The sequence below is a fragment of the Anomalospiza imberbis genome, chromosome 3, assembly GCF_031753505.1.
Source record: "Anomalospiza imberbis isolate Cuckoo-Finch-1a 21T00152 chromosome 3, ASM3175350v1, whole genome shotgun sequence".
Taxonomy (NCBI): domain Eukaryota; kingdom Metazoa; phylum Chordata; class Aves; order Passeriformes; family Viduidae; genus Anomalospiza; species Anomalospiza imberbis.
This window is the reverse complement of record NC_089683.1, coordinates 88,828,079-88,846,007: the sequence shown is the minus strand read 5'-3', so window position 1 is coordinate 88,846,007 and position 17,929 is coordinate 88,828,079. Positions and strand designations below refer to the sequence as shown.

At 41.8% G+C, this 17,929-nt stretch overlaps 1 protein-coding gene across 5 annotated transcripts in view; it reads left to right on the top strand.

Moving 5' to 3' along the window:
- The first annotated feature begins 3,631 nt into the window (after nt 1-3,631).
- The window catches only part of MARK1 (microtubule affinity regulating kinase 1), a 56,926-nt gene continuing 42,628 nt past the window's right edge, over nt 3,632-17,929 (top strand). For 2 of the 5 annotated variants that reach the window (XM_068185589.1, XM_068185586.1), the window contains exon 1: nt 3,644-3,996. In XM_068185589.1, coding sequence (XP_068041690.1) covers nt 3,946-3,996 — 51 coding nt within the window. In that variant the 5' untranslated portion in view covers nt 3,644-3,945. Of the gene's footprint in view, nt 3,997-17,929 lie in introns of all 5 variants that reach the window. The other 3 variants (XR_010997536.1, XM_068185588.1, XM_068185587.1) reach the window with 3 other exon arrangements.

Below are 17,929 nucleotides of genomic sequence, written 5' to 3'. Positions count from 1 at the left end.
TGTACTGTGATTATATTATCCTTCTCCCAGATGTCCAGGCAAATCAGTGACAAATGCTTCTTTTATTTAACATTTTCATATAAAGTTCTTACATGGATATTTGTAGGGCAGTTCTTTGTAATGGCATAGAAACAATAAAAACCTTCAGTTACCCAGAAAAAGTGAAGACACAAAATTAACTACTAAATTTCAGTACAACTGACTTTGAGACAAATTCTGGCCTGTTAAATGTCTTTAAACATTTTGGGGAGGTATTTTGCACATACATGATGAGAGTATTCCCAAAAGGTATGGATTGCTATTAAAAAAAACACCCTCATTTGTTTGCAGGTTTAAAGTATTAAAACAAATTATAAGTTACTTAACTTTCCACTAACATTGTACTTCCTAATGATTCTTACAGCAAAATCAGAACCTTGATTGTAACTATTAACATATTTACAAAGTCTACATATATTCAGGGTACATGTAATTTTTTTCCTGTGTCCCTCATGAAAGTAAACAATCCATGGAGCCCTGTACCTGCAGTTTGTAATGACCTCAGGACTCCTTAATGCTATAGAAGCTTTACTGCATGCAGCTGGAGGTATTTTTCATATTTGCCAGGTCTTTCATTTAGTTTTCCACACTACAGTAGATGTCCTGGTGTAATGAAAGGCAATAAAGAGCATGAGTTTGCTCTGTTTTATTCACATCTCAGTGGTCACCTGTTCCCATGTTATTTCTGAACCTCTCACCCTTTTGCTGTTGAGAACTGAATTTGAAAATTGTGGGAAAAGGTTTCATTCAAGCCAGTGTCTGAAATCACTACTACAGTAGTGGATGGAATTTGGGTCCTGGTAAGGTGGTGGAATAACCACATTTTCAGTGCCAAAGTTGAAGCTACTCACTAAATCTACATAGTTCCTGCTGGGCACCAAGCAGGACTTAATGCTACTTGAAGTAGCAATAACATTTGGCATATTTTAGTTGCAGGTCTCAGACAGTTTGAAGCTTTCTCCTTCCAGGCTATTTTTGTGCTCAGACCACTGCCTTTCTTCTGCTTTGTCTCTTTGGAGAGTGACTGAGTTATGACAGGACCATCTCTGTGGTCACCTTCTCTTCAATGCAGCTCTTTAGTTGTTGTCCCTGCATTTTCCCACCTGGGGGAAACATGAAGCATGTAGTAATAACACAACAATATTAAACAGATATATTAAATGAATGACTGACCTTGGTAACATCAAAGAAGATGACAACAGTAACAACCATGCCAAAAACAACTGCAAAGCAGATAACAAGAATTACTACATTAATACACTTTTAATTTCTGATGAAATTTTCCTATGAAATACTGACCAAAACTTATTCAAATTGTAAGGCAGGAAGTCTCTCTAAGCTTTGCCTTAGTTAGTGGTGCCATTAAACACATTTAGAAGACATTAGAGCTTACACTTCTTTCTTCCCCGGCCACAGGTGCACACACAAATCCATACCAGGATGGGCTTGCACCAGTGGGAGTTTTGACCAAGTAAGGATTGCAGAGTTAGGCCCCACACAGAGCCCTAGACACAGTCTTGTTCTTACTTGGGATAAAAGTGAGTGCATTTTGATGAGCTAAGCAACTAAACTGGGTTAATATCCAGTTTGTCAACAAACTTGTTTTGGCATGCTGGCTAGACCATGGCTGCTTACCTCAAATAAACCCAATCTTGGATTATTTCGTTCCCAGCAAAATGAAGGACCCTGAAATTTCCTTTGCAGTTGGTAGCTCCAGCTATGTGAGGAGACAGCTAGGAATTCACAGAAGCCCCTGCCAGGGTTTGGGAGGCTTTGGTCTGAGGATGAGCTGGGAACCTATCTCATTTCCGGACTGTCAAATCATGCATGCTCAGAGCAACAGGATGCTGTATGCGCAAAGAGCAAGTCCAGTTACACTGCTCCTACAACATGGGGATGTTCTCTGCCTGCACCTGCATCAGCTGTTTTCCCAAATATGTGGAAACCTCCACTGTGGGCTGGACAGTGCTGAGGAACTGGGGGTCCCTCTTGAATGACACCAGAATTAATATAGCCAGAATTAAACATACACTTACTAGTGTGTTTACCTATACATACAGATGCATATGTACGTGTTATTTATAAGTAATGTATAACAGTCAGTGCTCTTTCATGAGCACATAGGAGCTTCCTGAAGATAGATACACAACTCATGAAGTGCCTTCCCAAGTGTTTTTCCTAAGGAAGCTATTCCAGAACAAGGATTGTGTTTACAGAATTTATGAAGATGTTTACAGCCTCAGCTACACAAATCTGTCAAAATATTGCAATGGAAATTCAGACCCACTGTTTTTCTTCTGGTGCAGGGGAAGCTGGGGGGTTTCTTGCATTTTTTGCAGATTATTTTTAGAATTTGGTGAAGGGTTTGGCTGGTTTTCCAGCAAAAGCTGCTGTTGTGTAAACACCAGTAACTTATCAAAGACAAAAATGCATGTATGGTTCTAATTTTAAGCACATGAGGTCATTGGTTAAGTGTTCAAGGACTGTGAGCTGGTCAGACATGAGCAGAGGGATGCGCTGCACAGTCTTGTTGATCCCATTTCAGCTTCAAGTGGGTAAAGAAGGCTGGCGGGCTGGCTGAGGTGAACAAATAAACTGTTTGATTTGCACAGACGTTCTGACGCTGACACAGGGTTTAAAAACCTCCAGAGAACCCATGAATTGCAGACTTTAAGCTGTGCAAGGGGCAGAAGGGGTGCCCCACTGCCCTTCCTCAGGCTCCTGGTTACCAGAGACAACGGAGAGCCAAGGAGGGAGAGCTGCTGGCAACCCACTAGCCGACATCAGCGGCCCCAGCACCCCAAGGGCTCAGTCCCACAGCCCACACATAGGGGGTTTGGGGCTGCCCAGGTCACGGACTCGCCGAGCCGCGCTGACTTTCTCTGAGGCCCCTCCACCCTGGCAGGCTGAGGGACACGCCCGGTGCCTCGGCGAGCCCTGGCCCCAGGGCACTGCGACAGCCCTCTCCACGGCGGAGCATCACACCTGTCCCACAGCAGCACAGGCATTAGCGAGTTGGAAGGGACCCGCAAGGACCATCGAGTCCCACTCCTGGCTCTGCACACGACGGTCCTAAGAATCATACCATGTGTCTGAAAGCGTTGTCCTAAAGCTTTTTAACTCTCTCAGGCTGGTGCTGTGCCCACTTCCCTGTGGAGCCCGTTCCAGTGCCCAGCCACCTCTGGGTGACGAACCGTTTCCTGATCTCCAACCCTAAACCTCCCCTGACTGAGCTCCAGGCCATTCTCTCGGGTCCTGTCACTGGTCACCACAGAGAAGAGATCACTCCTGCCTCTTGTTGACTATGAGATCCCACTTCACTTCAGCCCCGGGCTCAGGGCGCGCTCCCGCCCGGCCCCCACCCAGGCTGTGCCCGTGACGGAGCCGCGGCCACCGCAGCGCTGGCGCGACAGCAGCGCCCGCCCGCCCGCGCTTGCCGCGCCCGCCTGTACCGCCCGGCGCTTCCTGCGGCGGGGTTGGCGGGGCGGGGGCGGGCAGGGGGAGGAGCCGGAGGAGGAGGAGGAGGAGGAGGAGGAGGAGGAGGAGTAGGAGTAGGGGGGAAGAAGCGGGGAGGGGAGTGAGGCAGAGTTGGCGCCACCGCCGGATGCTGCGAGGAGGCGTCGCGGCCCCCCTGCGCTGCCGGTCGCTCACCTGAGCGGGGCAGGAGGGCGGGGAAGGAGGAGGAGCCGGCGGCCGAGCTGCGCGGAGCCCGGCGGCAGCGAGGCGGGCGGAGGGGCAGCCAGGCGGTCGGGCGAAGCGATGGCGCCGGGCGCGTAGCGGGCAGGAGGCCCCGCGTCCCGCCGTGTGCGCCCGGCTGCCGGCGGGCTCCGCCGGCGGGCTCCGCCGAGGCCTAGGAGAGGCCTCTCCCCTCGGAGCGCCGGGCGCGGCGCCGCCGCGGCCCGCACGATGTCCACCCGCACGCCGCTGCCCACCGTCAATGAGCGGGACACGGAGAACGTGAGTGCCGCGCCGGGACCCCCATCCCTCCGTGCCTCTCCCCGGTACCCGGTGGTGGCCCGGCCCGTCGTGCCGCCCAGGCCAAGTGCCCCAGGGGCGGGCGGGCCCCGGCCGTGCCGAGCGCCGGGCCGGCACCGCCGCCTGCCCGCGCCCCTGGTTCCTCCATGCGGCGCTGCCGGGGCGGGTCCGACCCGCTGCGCTCCACGTCGCCCCAGCCTGCCCGCGGCCCCGGGCCTCCCGCGGGGAGCTTTCCCGCAGCCCTTTCCAGCGCTGTTGGGCCCAGCCGGGCCGGGCCGGGCTGCCCTTATATGTCCTCGGCTGTCGGGCTGCTGGCTGCGGGCCCCCGCCGGCGAGAGGCCTGTAGCCCCTGCGTGCGGCAGCCGGGGTGCCCCACCTTAGGGCTGCCCCCACACACGGCACCTCCGCGCCTGCCTTGGGCTATCCACTTGTGGGCTGTCTGACAGCCTGGCACTTGGCCTTGCCTCACCTTTTGTGGTTCAGCGGTACTTGCTCTTTGTTCGGTTTGCACCTCCAAGACGGTCCCTGGTGTTGTATCCCTTCCTCTGCTTTGCTTTGTGTTGCCTCTGAGAGAGGCTGTGGTCGTGTCCTTGGTTCTTCCCGAGTTCATTGTATCTTCCTTTGTGCTCTGTTTAAACATCTTTGCGGTCTCCTCTGCTCCGCCCGGACTCGATGGAGTGGTGTTCTCTGCTGTGGTGGTCTTCCAGAAAATCGAAAATAATCAGTCTTGGCTATGATGGACGGTGTACCTGAGGAATGCTGGACCATGTCGGGTCCTGTCCATCAGTGGTGATTATTTACATAGGTGGTAATGTGGGAGTTGTGAGATTTTCCTCTTGGATGAGGGGACCAGTGTTAAAAGCACTGTTGTTTGTAATATGTATACTTAATTGCCTCTGGAGGAGTGGCAGAAGGAGGGGGAAAAGGAGTAATAGGAAATATAACACATGCAGTCATTGCCACCTTCTACTTGTGTGGAAAGTGATTGGTAAGAAATGAAGGAATATGGCTTAGTGGGCTGAAATGGGTTGAAGAAGATGATGGTTTGTAGTGTATCAATCTATTCTATAGACATTCTGGCTAGCAGCTGGAGCTCCTAAGGTTTGTTACTGTACAAGCCCTAGCTGTAGTGCCTCCTGAATAGGTTATTGACTGTTACGAAATGAAAAGTGAGTATAAAAAGATGATTTGGAAGACAAAGGTAACAGAAAGACATAATATAGCTAGAGAAGTGAAACCCCAGTGTGGTGAATTATTATAATGAGCTTTTAGTATCAGTCACTCAGTGGAAGTTTAATTGATACAGCAATATCAGACTTATTACTAGTTAATGCAAATACATGTGTTTGGTCTGTCCTTACTCTTCATGGACTGATGAGTTCTGTGTTTGTAAGAACAAAAGCAAGTCCTTGGGATGAAAATTTCGATTAGATTAAATGATAAAGTCCAGGTTTGCATGATACATGTTACTCATGAGTCTCTATTTCAAATGTATGTAGGAATGTAGATGAGAGATAGATGACAGGAAAGGATAAGAAATATTTATGTATATATCTGGTAATACAGTTCATAAGACTTGCAAAATTTACACAAGGCAAATGGAAATATTTTCAAATATCATAATCTTTTATGGAATGAAAACTTCAAAGTGTTGGTCATTAATTTAGAAAATATGGTACTTGTGAGTGCTCAGTTTTGACACCTAAGGAATATTAAGTGTTTTTTATTATTGTAATATCAGAGAGTGCATTGGGCACTCTCTGCCCTAGGTTTTTACAGGGTATCAGAATACTTAAAATTGCACATTTGCTTCTGAAAACCTTGGTGTAAGTCTGAAACCTTATTCTAATGAATATAATCTTCTAGCCAGATAAGCACGAAAGATCTGTGCAGTTCTAAGTTCCCCAGTCTGCACAGAGTTACTCCAGTGCTGTCATTAGTCTGCAGGATTTTGGAGCAGGGACCTCCAGCTCTGCCTGTTGGAGCCATCCTGGCCACCTGTGGTGTCTCTTAACTTTGGCTAAAGTGGCAAATGTAGGATGAAGGAGGAGTAGGTGGTCCATTGCTGACTTCCTGATCAGCAGCATTCCTTGATTTAAAATGGATTCTGTGAAGGTGAGGTGAGACTCTTAAATTACTTTTAATGTGCATCCTTCTGCTAATGAACTCTGATGGACTGAGGAACTGTTTATGCTGGTGGCTCATGATGGACAAAGTCAAGCTAGTAAACTCTGAGTAACTGAGGTGGTGAGAAGTTGTATCTAAAGGGAGAAGTAATTGGGAAGAGTGAGGAATTAAGGAGCTGGTAAAAAAGTCCATCTTTGTAGTGCATATTTCCAGTTCTCCAGTATGTATATTAGCAAAGCTCTCCTGAGCAGCTCATGGTGATCTTCAGGAGAGGCTCTTTCCTTCTGCCTGGTGCGCATGGCCATCTTGCAGTGTTGGTCCGTTGTGTGACTCCCAAGGGACTGACTGGAGCTTTGTGTCCGGGGAGAGTTGATTGATGATTGAGTACAACCCTAAGTATGTGTCCAGCTGTGCTCTGCTGGGCAGTGGCACAGGCACCCCAGTGTCCTCTGGGGTGAGGTTGTTGCATGAAGTCATGGGGAGCTACCCTGCCACCACTACCTCCTGTCTCTTGGCAGCTGCTTTCAGTACTTTGAAATAGAAAACAAATAAAATTTTAATGTGTACTTTCCTCAGTGAGTGTGCGAGCATTTGTGTTATCATTTGAAAAAAGAAATTATAATATTGGGTATAACACCTATTATAAGAATATACATTCCTTCCTACAGGAGTTCCTGATGGGATGGGTGAAAAACTTGCTTTTTTCCATTATGCCGTGTGCCTGTTGTCCCACAGTGCCCTTTGAAAACATTTTAGACGGGATAAGACCAGGCAGCATATTACTTGATAAAGTCTTATCAGAAAGCTGGAGTGAAAAGAACAGGAACTGGCAGCAAAGGACAGACAACAGGTGGAGGGAGTCAGGGCTTGGGAAGCATCAGTGTGTGTGTAACTGATAGGTCTGCCCTGTGGAGCTTCACACACTCTTTCTTTTCTTTGACTTTTTGCTATTCCTGACATATCCTAGTGCAATGCTTAGCTTCCCTAGCATATGTCTGTAAATACTTTTCACTGGAAATGTTGTTTCTCATTCATGAAAGCTGTGTTTAAGGAAGGAAAGTAGATGATGATGATGATGATCAAACACTTATTCTTACTAGCAGTTTATTTGGAATCTTGGGGAAATTAATGGGTGGAGCAGTACTGTATTTTCATGTGTATTATGGGATTTATTTTTTCAAGTGAGGGGTAAGAGCAGTATTCAAAATAATAATTTTCCCTGTGTTTTGATTTTGTACATGTAGCTATTTACAGCCTCCTCTTGATACATTTTTTTGTAGACTGTGACAGATCTATCACTGCATTCAAGCAATTGCACTTGGGGTTAGTTTGGGTGAACTGAGCTTCCCATTTCTGCTGTTGATGGAAAAAGAGAAGGACAGGAATCAAAAGTTTAGAACTAGAGTATCCCTTCTGTTTTCATTGAGTTGGTATTAATTGAGGAAAGAGGAGCTTTTATGTTTTTCCCTTCACAAGGTGTTGCCTTGTATTGTGTCATTAAATTGAGGAATGGTTTTCCTGAATTAAGGCAAAAGAGAAGAAATACATAGGTAATATATTCTCTTAGATGTTTCTAGGGAGCTCTGTGTAAGAAAAGACTCAGAGATTCAACAGTTGGCTCTATACTACTTGCTGTATAGTATTTAAGTTAGTAAGAATGCGAATGCTGAAAGTAGTTTGCTTTTTCTGACATAAGAACCTCTTAGTCTGGTATAAGAATACTTTTTTTTTTTCTTACTATAGTAAGTGTAATTTAATCTTTTGATCGTATTGCTATTATTTGTGAAGGTAATTCTGTTTATTTGTGCTGTGGTTTCACCTATCTAGCTAAGTTTTAAGGTATTATTTTGTTTTGTACTTTTCTGATACCTCAAAGTTGTTTATTTCTGTTGGAGCAATCTGGCATGTTTACAGTGGAAGAAGAAATGAACAAGGCAGGATTGCTGGATGATAATTCTGGCCAGAGTAGAGGAGGAATGTGGGAGTTGTGGTTTGCTTACCTAGCCAGTGCTATATGAGAATGATGGAGATGTCGTGGCAGGGGGAGTTTTAAGAAGGATAAAGCAGTGACCTATGACCATATGATTTGCTTCATTATCATACAAATAATTATAACTTTGACACATTCACACCTGTTTGTGGGTTAGCTATGAGATGGTGACATCTCAGATGCCAGCTCAAGTGGGTGTGGTTAAGGATGCCTTTCTACAAGACAGCTGCATTTTAAAGAGGAAAGAATTTGAACAGGGTAAGAGATAAGAGGATAGAATGAAATGGTCAAGTTGGGATGATAATGATTATTCCATGTTTGATTTCTTTTTTTTTTCCTTCTGGATTTTCTTTTGCACAATAAGAACACATGGTTCTGATTTGGACAGAGGGGGTGTGGGAGAAAGTATCTGACAAGAATTCTTTCCTTCAGGGCCTTAAGCAGAAGAATGGCCTAATTTCCAAGCCTTATGGGTTCAAGAGTACAGCTGTATCTTTCTTATCCACAGGAGATGGACTTGAGCAAAGTGAAGAATGCCTGAGTTTTTTCCTTGCAAGTTTATTTTCCTTGATCATAAATACACCATTAGGTTTTATGTTTGTTGAAATGGCAAGAACAGGGTATGTGCTCCTAATCTTGTTTTGAAGGTTTGTGTTTTCTCTATGCAGACTTTTTCTTGTTGTTGTTATTTTGCTTCACATCTGGACTGAGCTCCTATGTTGTGGAGGGAAAACACATGCTGGGCTAGAGCACTATGCATGGAGAGAGCAAGGCTCATTTTGAAATTAACCTTCTGTGTGGATCAGAGAGAATAATGGACAGGCGATACACATGCTTAGTTTTATTTTCTTTATGTAAAGAGGAATATTTTGGTACAAAGCGCTGAAAATGTTCATGGTTCAGTGTTCTTTCTAGGCATCACAAATGAGTGTACGGTGTTAAGGTTCAGAAAGAGTTAATGCAGTTTGATTGTAGAACTAGTTTCATTTCATACTTGATGGGGTTTTGAGGTTCTTAGGTAAACATAAAGTTGGATTGTTTGTGGTTGATGTTCTGAAAACTGTACTTACATGGTCAGTGGACTTAAACGCTGAACTAGAACAAGGAGAATATGTTCTGAGAAAAATGACCAGTGGGGTCTTTTCTGTTGTATATTTCTGATCCTATGGACTTAGCGTTTATATTAAGAGAGATTTAATTTTTTTATCTCTGCATTTTAAATGTTTCAATCATCAGTAAAGGCAGGATTTTTTCCCCATGACACCTGATTGCATTTGCAAGCTAATGTTTCTACTATAAATGTGTTAGTTTCTACCATCACAATTGCTGTTGCTCAGCAGAGGAATCTTCTTCAACTTTTAGTTGTTATCAGTAGTTTAAACATAGAAAAAGTAGTCACTTAATTTTTAAGTGCAGATACTGTGATTTCTCTAAAATTGTATTCTCAATCAGTGATTTGTTGTTGTACTTGTGGAGTTGTTCTTCTTGTTCTCTGAATTTAGATAGACCTGACTGTACTATCTTACTGATGCTTGAGAGAACCTTAAATAGTGTTCCAGTAGAGCAGATTAATTAAGAAACTATCCTGTAAGAAGGAGATGATTTTACAGTTAATGTGGAGCTAGAAAACTATAGTGCAACTGAAGCCCTAAGACAGGTTTCTTACAGATTGGCCTACTCACAACTTGAGAGTTTGAGCAAACTTTTCATATGTTGCAATATCAGAGAGAAAGCATTTTATCATTTCTTTTCAGATTTTATCTTTTAGTAACTTTAGTGTGTCCTTTATTTTAAAATACACGTTTACAGTCTGTGCTGCCCTCCAGGTTAAACATACTGCTTGTAAGCTGCTGCAGACAGCGACATGTTTCAAATTTAGCTTATTTATGTTGTGGTCATGACACCATCTATTTTGTTGTTGTTGTTGAAAACACAGTGCTTGCTTTTTCTGGTTGGATTTGTTGTTGTGTTTTTTTAATCTTTCTGGAATTTCAGAATAGGCAAAAAAGTTTTGTAAGGATTTCACAATTTTTTTCTGGGTCTTGATTCTTGAATGTGTGCTCTGCTCTAGATAGTGGTAAATTAGGAAGAAATGTTTTGCACAGTTGACTGTTAGTGAAAACAGCCATGAAGACAGGAAAGTTTCATTGAAACATTCACATTGTTCAGTGTAATGAATATTATGCAAAACAATCTGAGTTTTAATAAAAAGGTCTTTCTCCACATCAGCTACCAAGCCTGGTTAATTGTTAGCATTTCTCTACTTCTTTCGCATTGTCAATTAGATTTTCTTTGGTGTGTTCTCTGTGCTAAACTGAGCTTTAAATTGGGCCAGTTGTGTTTCACCTAAGAATGAATCATCTTTGTTTTTTGTGAATAACTTAGTAAAATAGCAAAATCAAAGGCTTGTTGAGATCTCAAGGTCAGTTTGAGACTTGATAGCTGTATGTGATGATTCAGCTTAGACTGTTTTGGTGAACATCCTAGTGAATCTAAGGTTAAAAATTCCAAGATGATAAGATGGCTGTTGTTTATAGAGTACATTTCCTTGTGACTGCTTCAACTTTTATTTCCTAAGTAGTGACCAATTATGCTGTAGTTATTGTAGGAAAATAGTTGAAGGCAAAAGCATTTGAAACCACACACTGTGCTTCTCATAATCATGCTTCTTTTTGACCTGAGATGGTAGTTGAAAAAAAGTTTAGTTGATTGGTTTTGGTGGTGGGGTTTGGTTTGTTGGGGGGTTTTGTTTTCTTTTTTTTTTTAACATAAGCATTTTTTTCAGGGATGTCTTTTTGTATGCTTTCACAGAAAATGGCAGCTTCTGCTGAGAGACACATATTCACAGTTTTAGTAGGGTGCTTGCACAGTTAAATTCAGCTGGGCTGCAGTTAACCTTAAAAGCAGTGAACAATACATGCTCATGGAGCACTTCCACAACTTAGTGTCTAATGATTGATCAATAGTTGTACTTATGTGAAACTCAAAAACACAGGTTTGTTTAGCATCTCTGTAGAGTGAAAGATCATTACGTTATTCTACAATTCTCCATCTTATCAGGACAGCTGATGAACAGTCACTTCACATTGCTTAAATCCTTGTGGAAAGCAGGCTGTCTTGCTGGAATGAATGTGTTTGTGCGTTTTCAAGCTCTCCTCTTCTGCTGTTGCATATGGTTTCAGGAAAAAGTAATTTTCCTTTTTATCTTGCTGTTCCTATGCTTGTGGGACGCCTTAGGTATAGGCTGTGATGTCAAAATGAGAAGTGATCTGTACTCCCCTTGTGTGGTTGGCATGAATGTACCTTACAATTAAGATGACTTTCGTAGAGAACCCTTCATGGTTGTTCAAGATTTAAGTGCTCAGTACAAATGGCTTATGTCCCTTTGTGTGCAAATTATTTCAGTTAGCAGTGTTTTATAAAAGTGTATGATTGTTATAGAGACCTAAATATAAAATGCAGCAAGACAAATGTGTGGTGAAGAATTGTTCACACTTGGCTTCTTCAAAAGCCTGACAGTGTCTTAGAAGGAGGACTCTTACAGTAAGCTTTAGCCAAAGTAATTGTTTATATGTCCAAGATATATACCCAACCTAAAAGAGCATTGAATGGCCACACACTGATATGTATATCACAGCCATAATGATTTCTGAGGTAAGGGTTGTTACACGTAATGGAGTTTTACTGAGGTCACAATGAATCAGGTTTGTGACCTGGGAGCAGCCTCTGCCTTGTTCACTGCGACCCTACTGGTGTGCTGGGAAGAAGCAGAATAATTATCCTGGTTTTTGTTTAAACACCTGTAGAATTCACAAAAGTAACAGAATGTTAATCAAAGCAGAGAATGATGTCCAAAGTTAATATGTATTTCAAGTGATCAAACATAAGGACTTTAGTGCAGCTGAGTTGCAAAACCATATTTTAAACATACATTTTGGTGATATGTTGAATAATAAGACAGAACTTCACTTCTGATGAAAGCACTTGTGGAGGACATCAGTGTTCATGTAGCTGAACATACAGAGTTCCTGGATAGCCCATGGCAATCTTTTGCAAAAGCAGATAATGATAATATTGCTGGTGACAAAGTCTAATTGCTTTTGTATTATGAAGTAAAGTAGTGCGTGACAACTTTTAAAATCTCAAGCAGACACAGAATTAGGCAAGGTTGTTAGAGAGAAGTGATATCTTTCATTAGACAGATGTGGTTGAAGAAAATAGATAAGATTTGGATAGTAGCAGGGCTTGCTGGAAAGGCTCTTGCCTAAGGTGACACTTGTGGTAAAACCTGTAGTGCCTCTGCTGTGCTGCTGTAGGAGGGCCTCACTCATGGTGCAGTAAAACACACAACTCCTTGTAAGCAGAGGCTCAGCCTTAGTCACTGGGGTAGAGTACTATTTTAAGCTCTCCTGGAAGGTTTCCTCCTGGATTCCTCCCTTCCCTATTGCTGGTTCTTAACTTTTTCATCTTAGCCCAATGCTCAAGAAGAAAGTAATAGAAAAATAAAGTAAAACATCTTTTACTTGTCTTCAAGCAGCCCATTTCTTTCAGAAGGGAAAAGGCTGTTTATTTCTAATCTTAAGGTTGTCACATAAATAATTTCTCTTATTTAGTCCCTCAAAAATGTGAGCAATTTAATTTTAAACCTGGTGCTAGTCTATAACCTGCCATCACATCGGCTTTATCCTTACATATCCAATATCTGTCTTTCCAAGATTCCAATTGACTCTGTTGATTAATTTGCTGGCCGTTAAACCCCTTCAATTTGCTATAATCTCACATTCTGGCTCCCCCCACCCCCCTTGTTTTCTCCCCCATTTTGCTTACTAGCGTGCTTTTGTGCTGGAGCTTGGCATACTCATTGCCAGCTTCCTTATGCTTCTCACTCTTTCTGGGACTTTTTCCAGTTTTGCTCATTTAATGACATAAGCAAACCCAATACAAAGCTTTATAAAAGCCATGTAGTTGTAGTGCCTGTTTATCCTTCAAGTAATACCCTTCTGTATGAATCCCAAGGAGCATTTTAATGTGGGAATAATCTGAATTGTAAAGCTCACGGGAGTGAAAAAATTCTTTGCTGTTGATGGACTGGGAAGACCTGTTTCTGTGTTGGGGGCTCTTTCAAATCTTAGCAAAAATGATTATTACTGCTTGAAATACTCATCAGTTAGACCATATTTTCCTCATTCTACCTTTCCTTCCCTCCACTCTGGTAAAGTTACTGGGCTGGGCCTTCTTCTCTCAGATAACAGCAGAGAGTAGCCAAAGCTTCATAGTGGTTGCTTAGACAGTACATACAGTTTTATCATGTTCTCTTAGAGATTTTCTCCATACACTCAGATACGTGAGGAATTTTTAATGGGTGAGAGTTGCAGAAGAAGGGGAGGGTAGGGTGTACTGCAGGCTGTGTACCAGCAGTGTAAATTACTTGTGCTTAAACAGTAAATATCTGAAATTCCTTTTGAAAGTGCATGCTTGGCTTCAGTCATATGTAAGTATCTTTCTACTTCTTAGATGTTTGTCTTCACTTAAAATAAGTAGAGGCATAGCTCAGAAATTCAGAGAATCTTATGTGTTAAGAGGAGTCTTGTTTTTTGCCATGGAAATTACCTTAGTCTGTGAAATGCTACATTGAGCTCTTAGAGAGGATGTGGTTGTTTTCCACAAATGGATTACATGTGTAATGTATTTACTCATATCTCATTCCAGATAATATTATTGATTTGAGGTAATATAATTCTTTAAAGCATTTGGAGTTTTATTTAGTATTTTTTTTCCAACAGTAATCTGATTTTCTTCCCCCTGCCATTATAGTAATGACAATCTACTGGTGGTTAAAAAAAAAATCAAAGAATGTCTTTACTTGTTGGAGGACTAAAATAGTATTTTTTTCCTCAACATCAGACTTTTTCCTTAAGATCAGACTCCCAAAGGAATAGCATTTTTAATCATTCAATACAATGAAATTGATACAGAAAATATTAATAATACTGTTCTGAGTAGTCTTTAGCAGACAGACCTAGTATAATAGCTTTTCAATTTTGTTTTTCTTTATTTGATATTAAATCAAATAAAGAGACTGGCTGCTTTTTAGACTTCTTTCTTCCAGTGATACACATAAGATGCACATGAACAAAGAAAATTTATGAAAGCCCTTCGCAGTGTAACTCTTGCTCCATCTACTGCAGAGTCCAGTGAAATCTTATCCTCATACCTGGTATGAGCAATGAGGGTTGAGCTAATATAGATGCTGGAATTAGTCAGTGGATGACATAATTATTATCAGAGAATGTTTGCTTCCAGCAGTGTTTGTAGTCAGGCTAAGGGAAATCTAATCCCACAGCCTGTGCAAAGTAGACTGATAAAATTGTATTTAAAAGTCCTTTTTAAGAAAGGTATTCTTGCTCATCCAGTGATTGCAGAAGTACAGCATTGCTATAAAAGTCAAGTTTGATGTTTCCTAAATACTACACAATAACATTATTATTACTGCTGCTATTGTTACTATTGTTATTATTAGGTTTTTTGTGTGACCTTTTGTAAAACTTTCTATTTTGGTATTGTATACAAGCTTTTTCCCCGTTGCTCATTAAATTAATTTCCTAGTGCTGTGTAACATTACATTTCAATAGAATTACTTTCAAGTGAGAGGTGTACTCTCTTGTACAGAGGTGTACACCTCTGGAGTGGTGTAGAAGAGACAGTGGACTCCTCTATCCATCTGTTTGTTTTCATTACCTTCAGGAAATAATTTCTAACCTGAAGAAGCTGAATTAAATACAGTAGTTGAGTATTAGATTGGAGTTACAATCAAGGGAAGTGTTAATGGTGCATCAGCCATTTTCCTAATATTGTCTTGATTTAATTGAAGATTAAATTTGGCGAGTGACAGATAGAGGAAAAGAAGAAAGCAGACTGGGGGACTGCAAAGTTTATTGTCTGGAGTTTTTTATATATATATATAAGTATACCTCCAGATAGGTTCTTACCCTTTCTCCAACACTATGCCTGATTCCAGGTCACCTGTGGGGTCATAGGACAGCAGTACAAAATGAATAGGTTCTTTAACTGTTTGTTGAAAAGAGAAAAATATTTAACACAATAGGTTGGGAGCATTCTAGTTAGTTTGGTAAATTAAGGGAAAAAAATAGAGTTCCCAATGAGCCTGTGATAATTCAGGGATTGCAATGCTGCATAAAGGGATACGTGATCATCTCTTCTATTATGCTGTGGCTTTCCTCATCTTTTAAGAGGCAAGGCACATTTCAGCACTGTGGGTGGGAGAGGAGCCTTTGGCACATTGGTGGTGGAAGAGAGAACAAAACATTGCTGGTGGCTCATCCTAAGACCTGGAAAAATTCAGTTGTGTCTATTTGAAATCTGCTTAGGGATGACTTTTCTTTAAGGTTTGGGGACAAATTCCCAGTTTCCAATAGGGAGGTTGATATAATCCCTGTCACCTGTGACATTGCCCTGACTTTCCCTTCCTTGAGACTGAATCAAATTAATTCCTATTTTAATATGAGACAGCATCTGATTGGATAAGGCACCTCAGCTGGGGATTTCCAGGCATGCTGCTCTAGTATTATCCAAACTGTTCTGATGTCCAACTTGGGACAGAATCGAGAGTTGCCCCTGCTGACAGTGGGCTGAAGGCTGCTGTTGCTGCTACTGGTTATTTGATGTCTCACCATCTAGATAAAGGAGTCTGAAATGCCCAGTTTGCACAGCCTACAGGCTGGGCTCCTGTGTAAAGTCCATAGTTGGGGATCTGGGCTTCTTCACCCACAGATTGTCAAGGACACTAGAGAAGGTCATACATCTTATATTACTTTTGGATTGGCTGCTTATTTTAATGACTGTATTCATTTTGAATACATACTAGGTTTGTTCAAACTTCTAATCAAAGATTATCTGGCCTGTCTTACTAAGCTTTACCTATATATATGTGTACATTATTTCTTCCACATTTTCCTAACTTGTTATTTTAATGGTCTGGGTAAATGCGGTATCTGCTGGTTTTAATATTTTCTTTGCATCCTGTGATTTTTTTTTTTTTCTTTTAGTTCCTTAGTAAAATTATGCTGCCTGGTTTATTACACTTGTTTTGTTCTTTCTTTTCTTTGTGCTTGGTTTTTACATCTCAGTTACACTCACGTGTGATTTCTGTCCATGGTTTGAATTAAGCACATCTATGTGCTGTATGTATGTGGTTATCAGTATTCATTATCTACTGTATCACTGTGTCTTCCAGTGTAAAACAGCTGTCGCTGTAGAGCAGGACGGTAACGAGAATGACTCCAAATCAAAGGCTAGAGAATGGACTCTCCCTTTATTTCAAATGCACCGCTTTATTTATAGAGAACATCGTGCGGACTAATTTCATTGGTCTTAGAGTAAAAGCATCTCACAACATTGGTGTGCAGTGAATGACGCACGGTGTTGGAACCTATCTATAAACAATGTGAACAACAAGATTAGAGAATTATTTACATTCTTTCCAACTGTCTCCCAGGGTGTCGCCTGGTTAGAAAACCTTCTCTTTTTCTCTCTGACTGAACTGAGAATATCCACAAACAGCTAAAGAAATGTATTCTTTTTTTCTAGCTATATTTCATTCTTTGCAAAATCTGTGAGGAATATTGTTGCTGCTTGCTTTTTTCCATATATCAATTTAGCTTCCTAGTTGCATGTATTTCTGAAGTGCTACATTGCAGTAGTTTGTGATCATGAATAATTGAAGACCAAAGGTTAAAACAGGGTGGTTGCACAAGTTTAGGAATAAGGGGCTCTGTGGATGTTGTCGTCTGAGCTCTGTGAGAAACACACTCTTTGATCATAAGATAGGTGCAAGGGCCGGATGCTGTTTGGACAGCTTAAAGTTAAGCATAAATCTGTGCAAGGCTGGGAGTATATTTGCTAAGTTGAAATGTGGTATAGCATTATCCAGATAAAGGTAAATAATTACTACCGCTCAGCTGAGGACATTTTATTTGATCTGTTAATTAACACTTACATGAAAAACAAGGTAGAGAGCACTTAGCAGAAGATTCTCTTCATTTTGCTGTTTGAGTTCACCATGTCCTAACCAGTTGATTTGGATACATTGTCATAATCTTGCTCCACTGTAAAGCATCATTGGTCTTCTGAAAGCATAAAATGTTTAGTGGTGTCCTTATAACTATATTTGCATCTCCCACCATCAGGTCATGCTCTGCTAGTCTGTTCTCATGAGACAAAACTCTTGTAACTGAATGCTGCTTGAGTGCAGGCTTGTTGTCCGTGCCAGCTAAGGTGCTTCCTCCTCTTAGGAAGGCATTCTGGTTTGCGTGGAAGTATGTGTTACTCCTCAGAGTCAACCTTGTGTTTGTGAAAAAAAAAAAAAATGTCTGCAGAATGCTGGGTCTGATGAGATTCTGGCTTAAATATGAAAACTATATGTTCTGGACAGATGAGGTCCATTCGACCCTCTGCAGCTCTGTCTTCTTGAGGCAAGACTTGTTATTGACACCAGAAGTCCTTGGCTGCAGAGTGGTGGACCAGCACATATTATCAAGCCTTAGACATGGAGAAACTAAACTGGTATGCTCTAGTACAAGAGGCCATGAAAGTGCTCTTCAGGTCAGGAAGGATTCCTTGCCCCTTCCTTGAACGCTCTGTGGAAGGGCTTGAGATAGGCCTTGTTAATCTGTGTAGATCCATGCTTTCTATTCCCCTCTTCTGTCTAGGCAACAAGTTAATTTTGAGAATTACTTCTAGTTATATTTATTTTGTATGTACTGTATTGTGTGAAGGGAA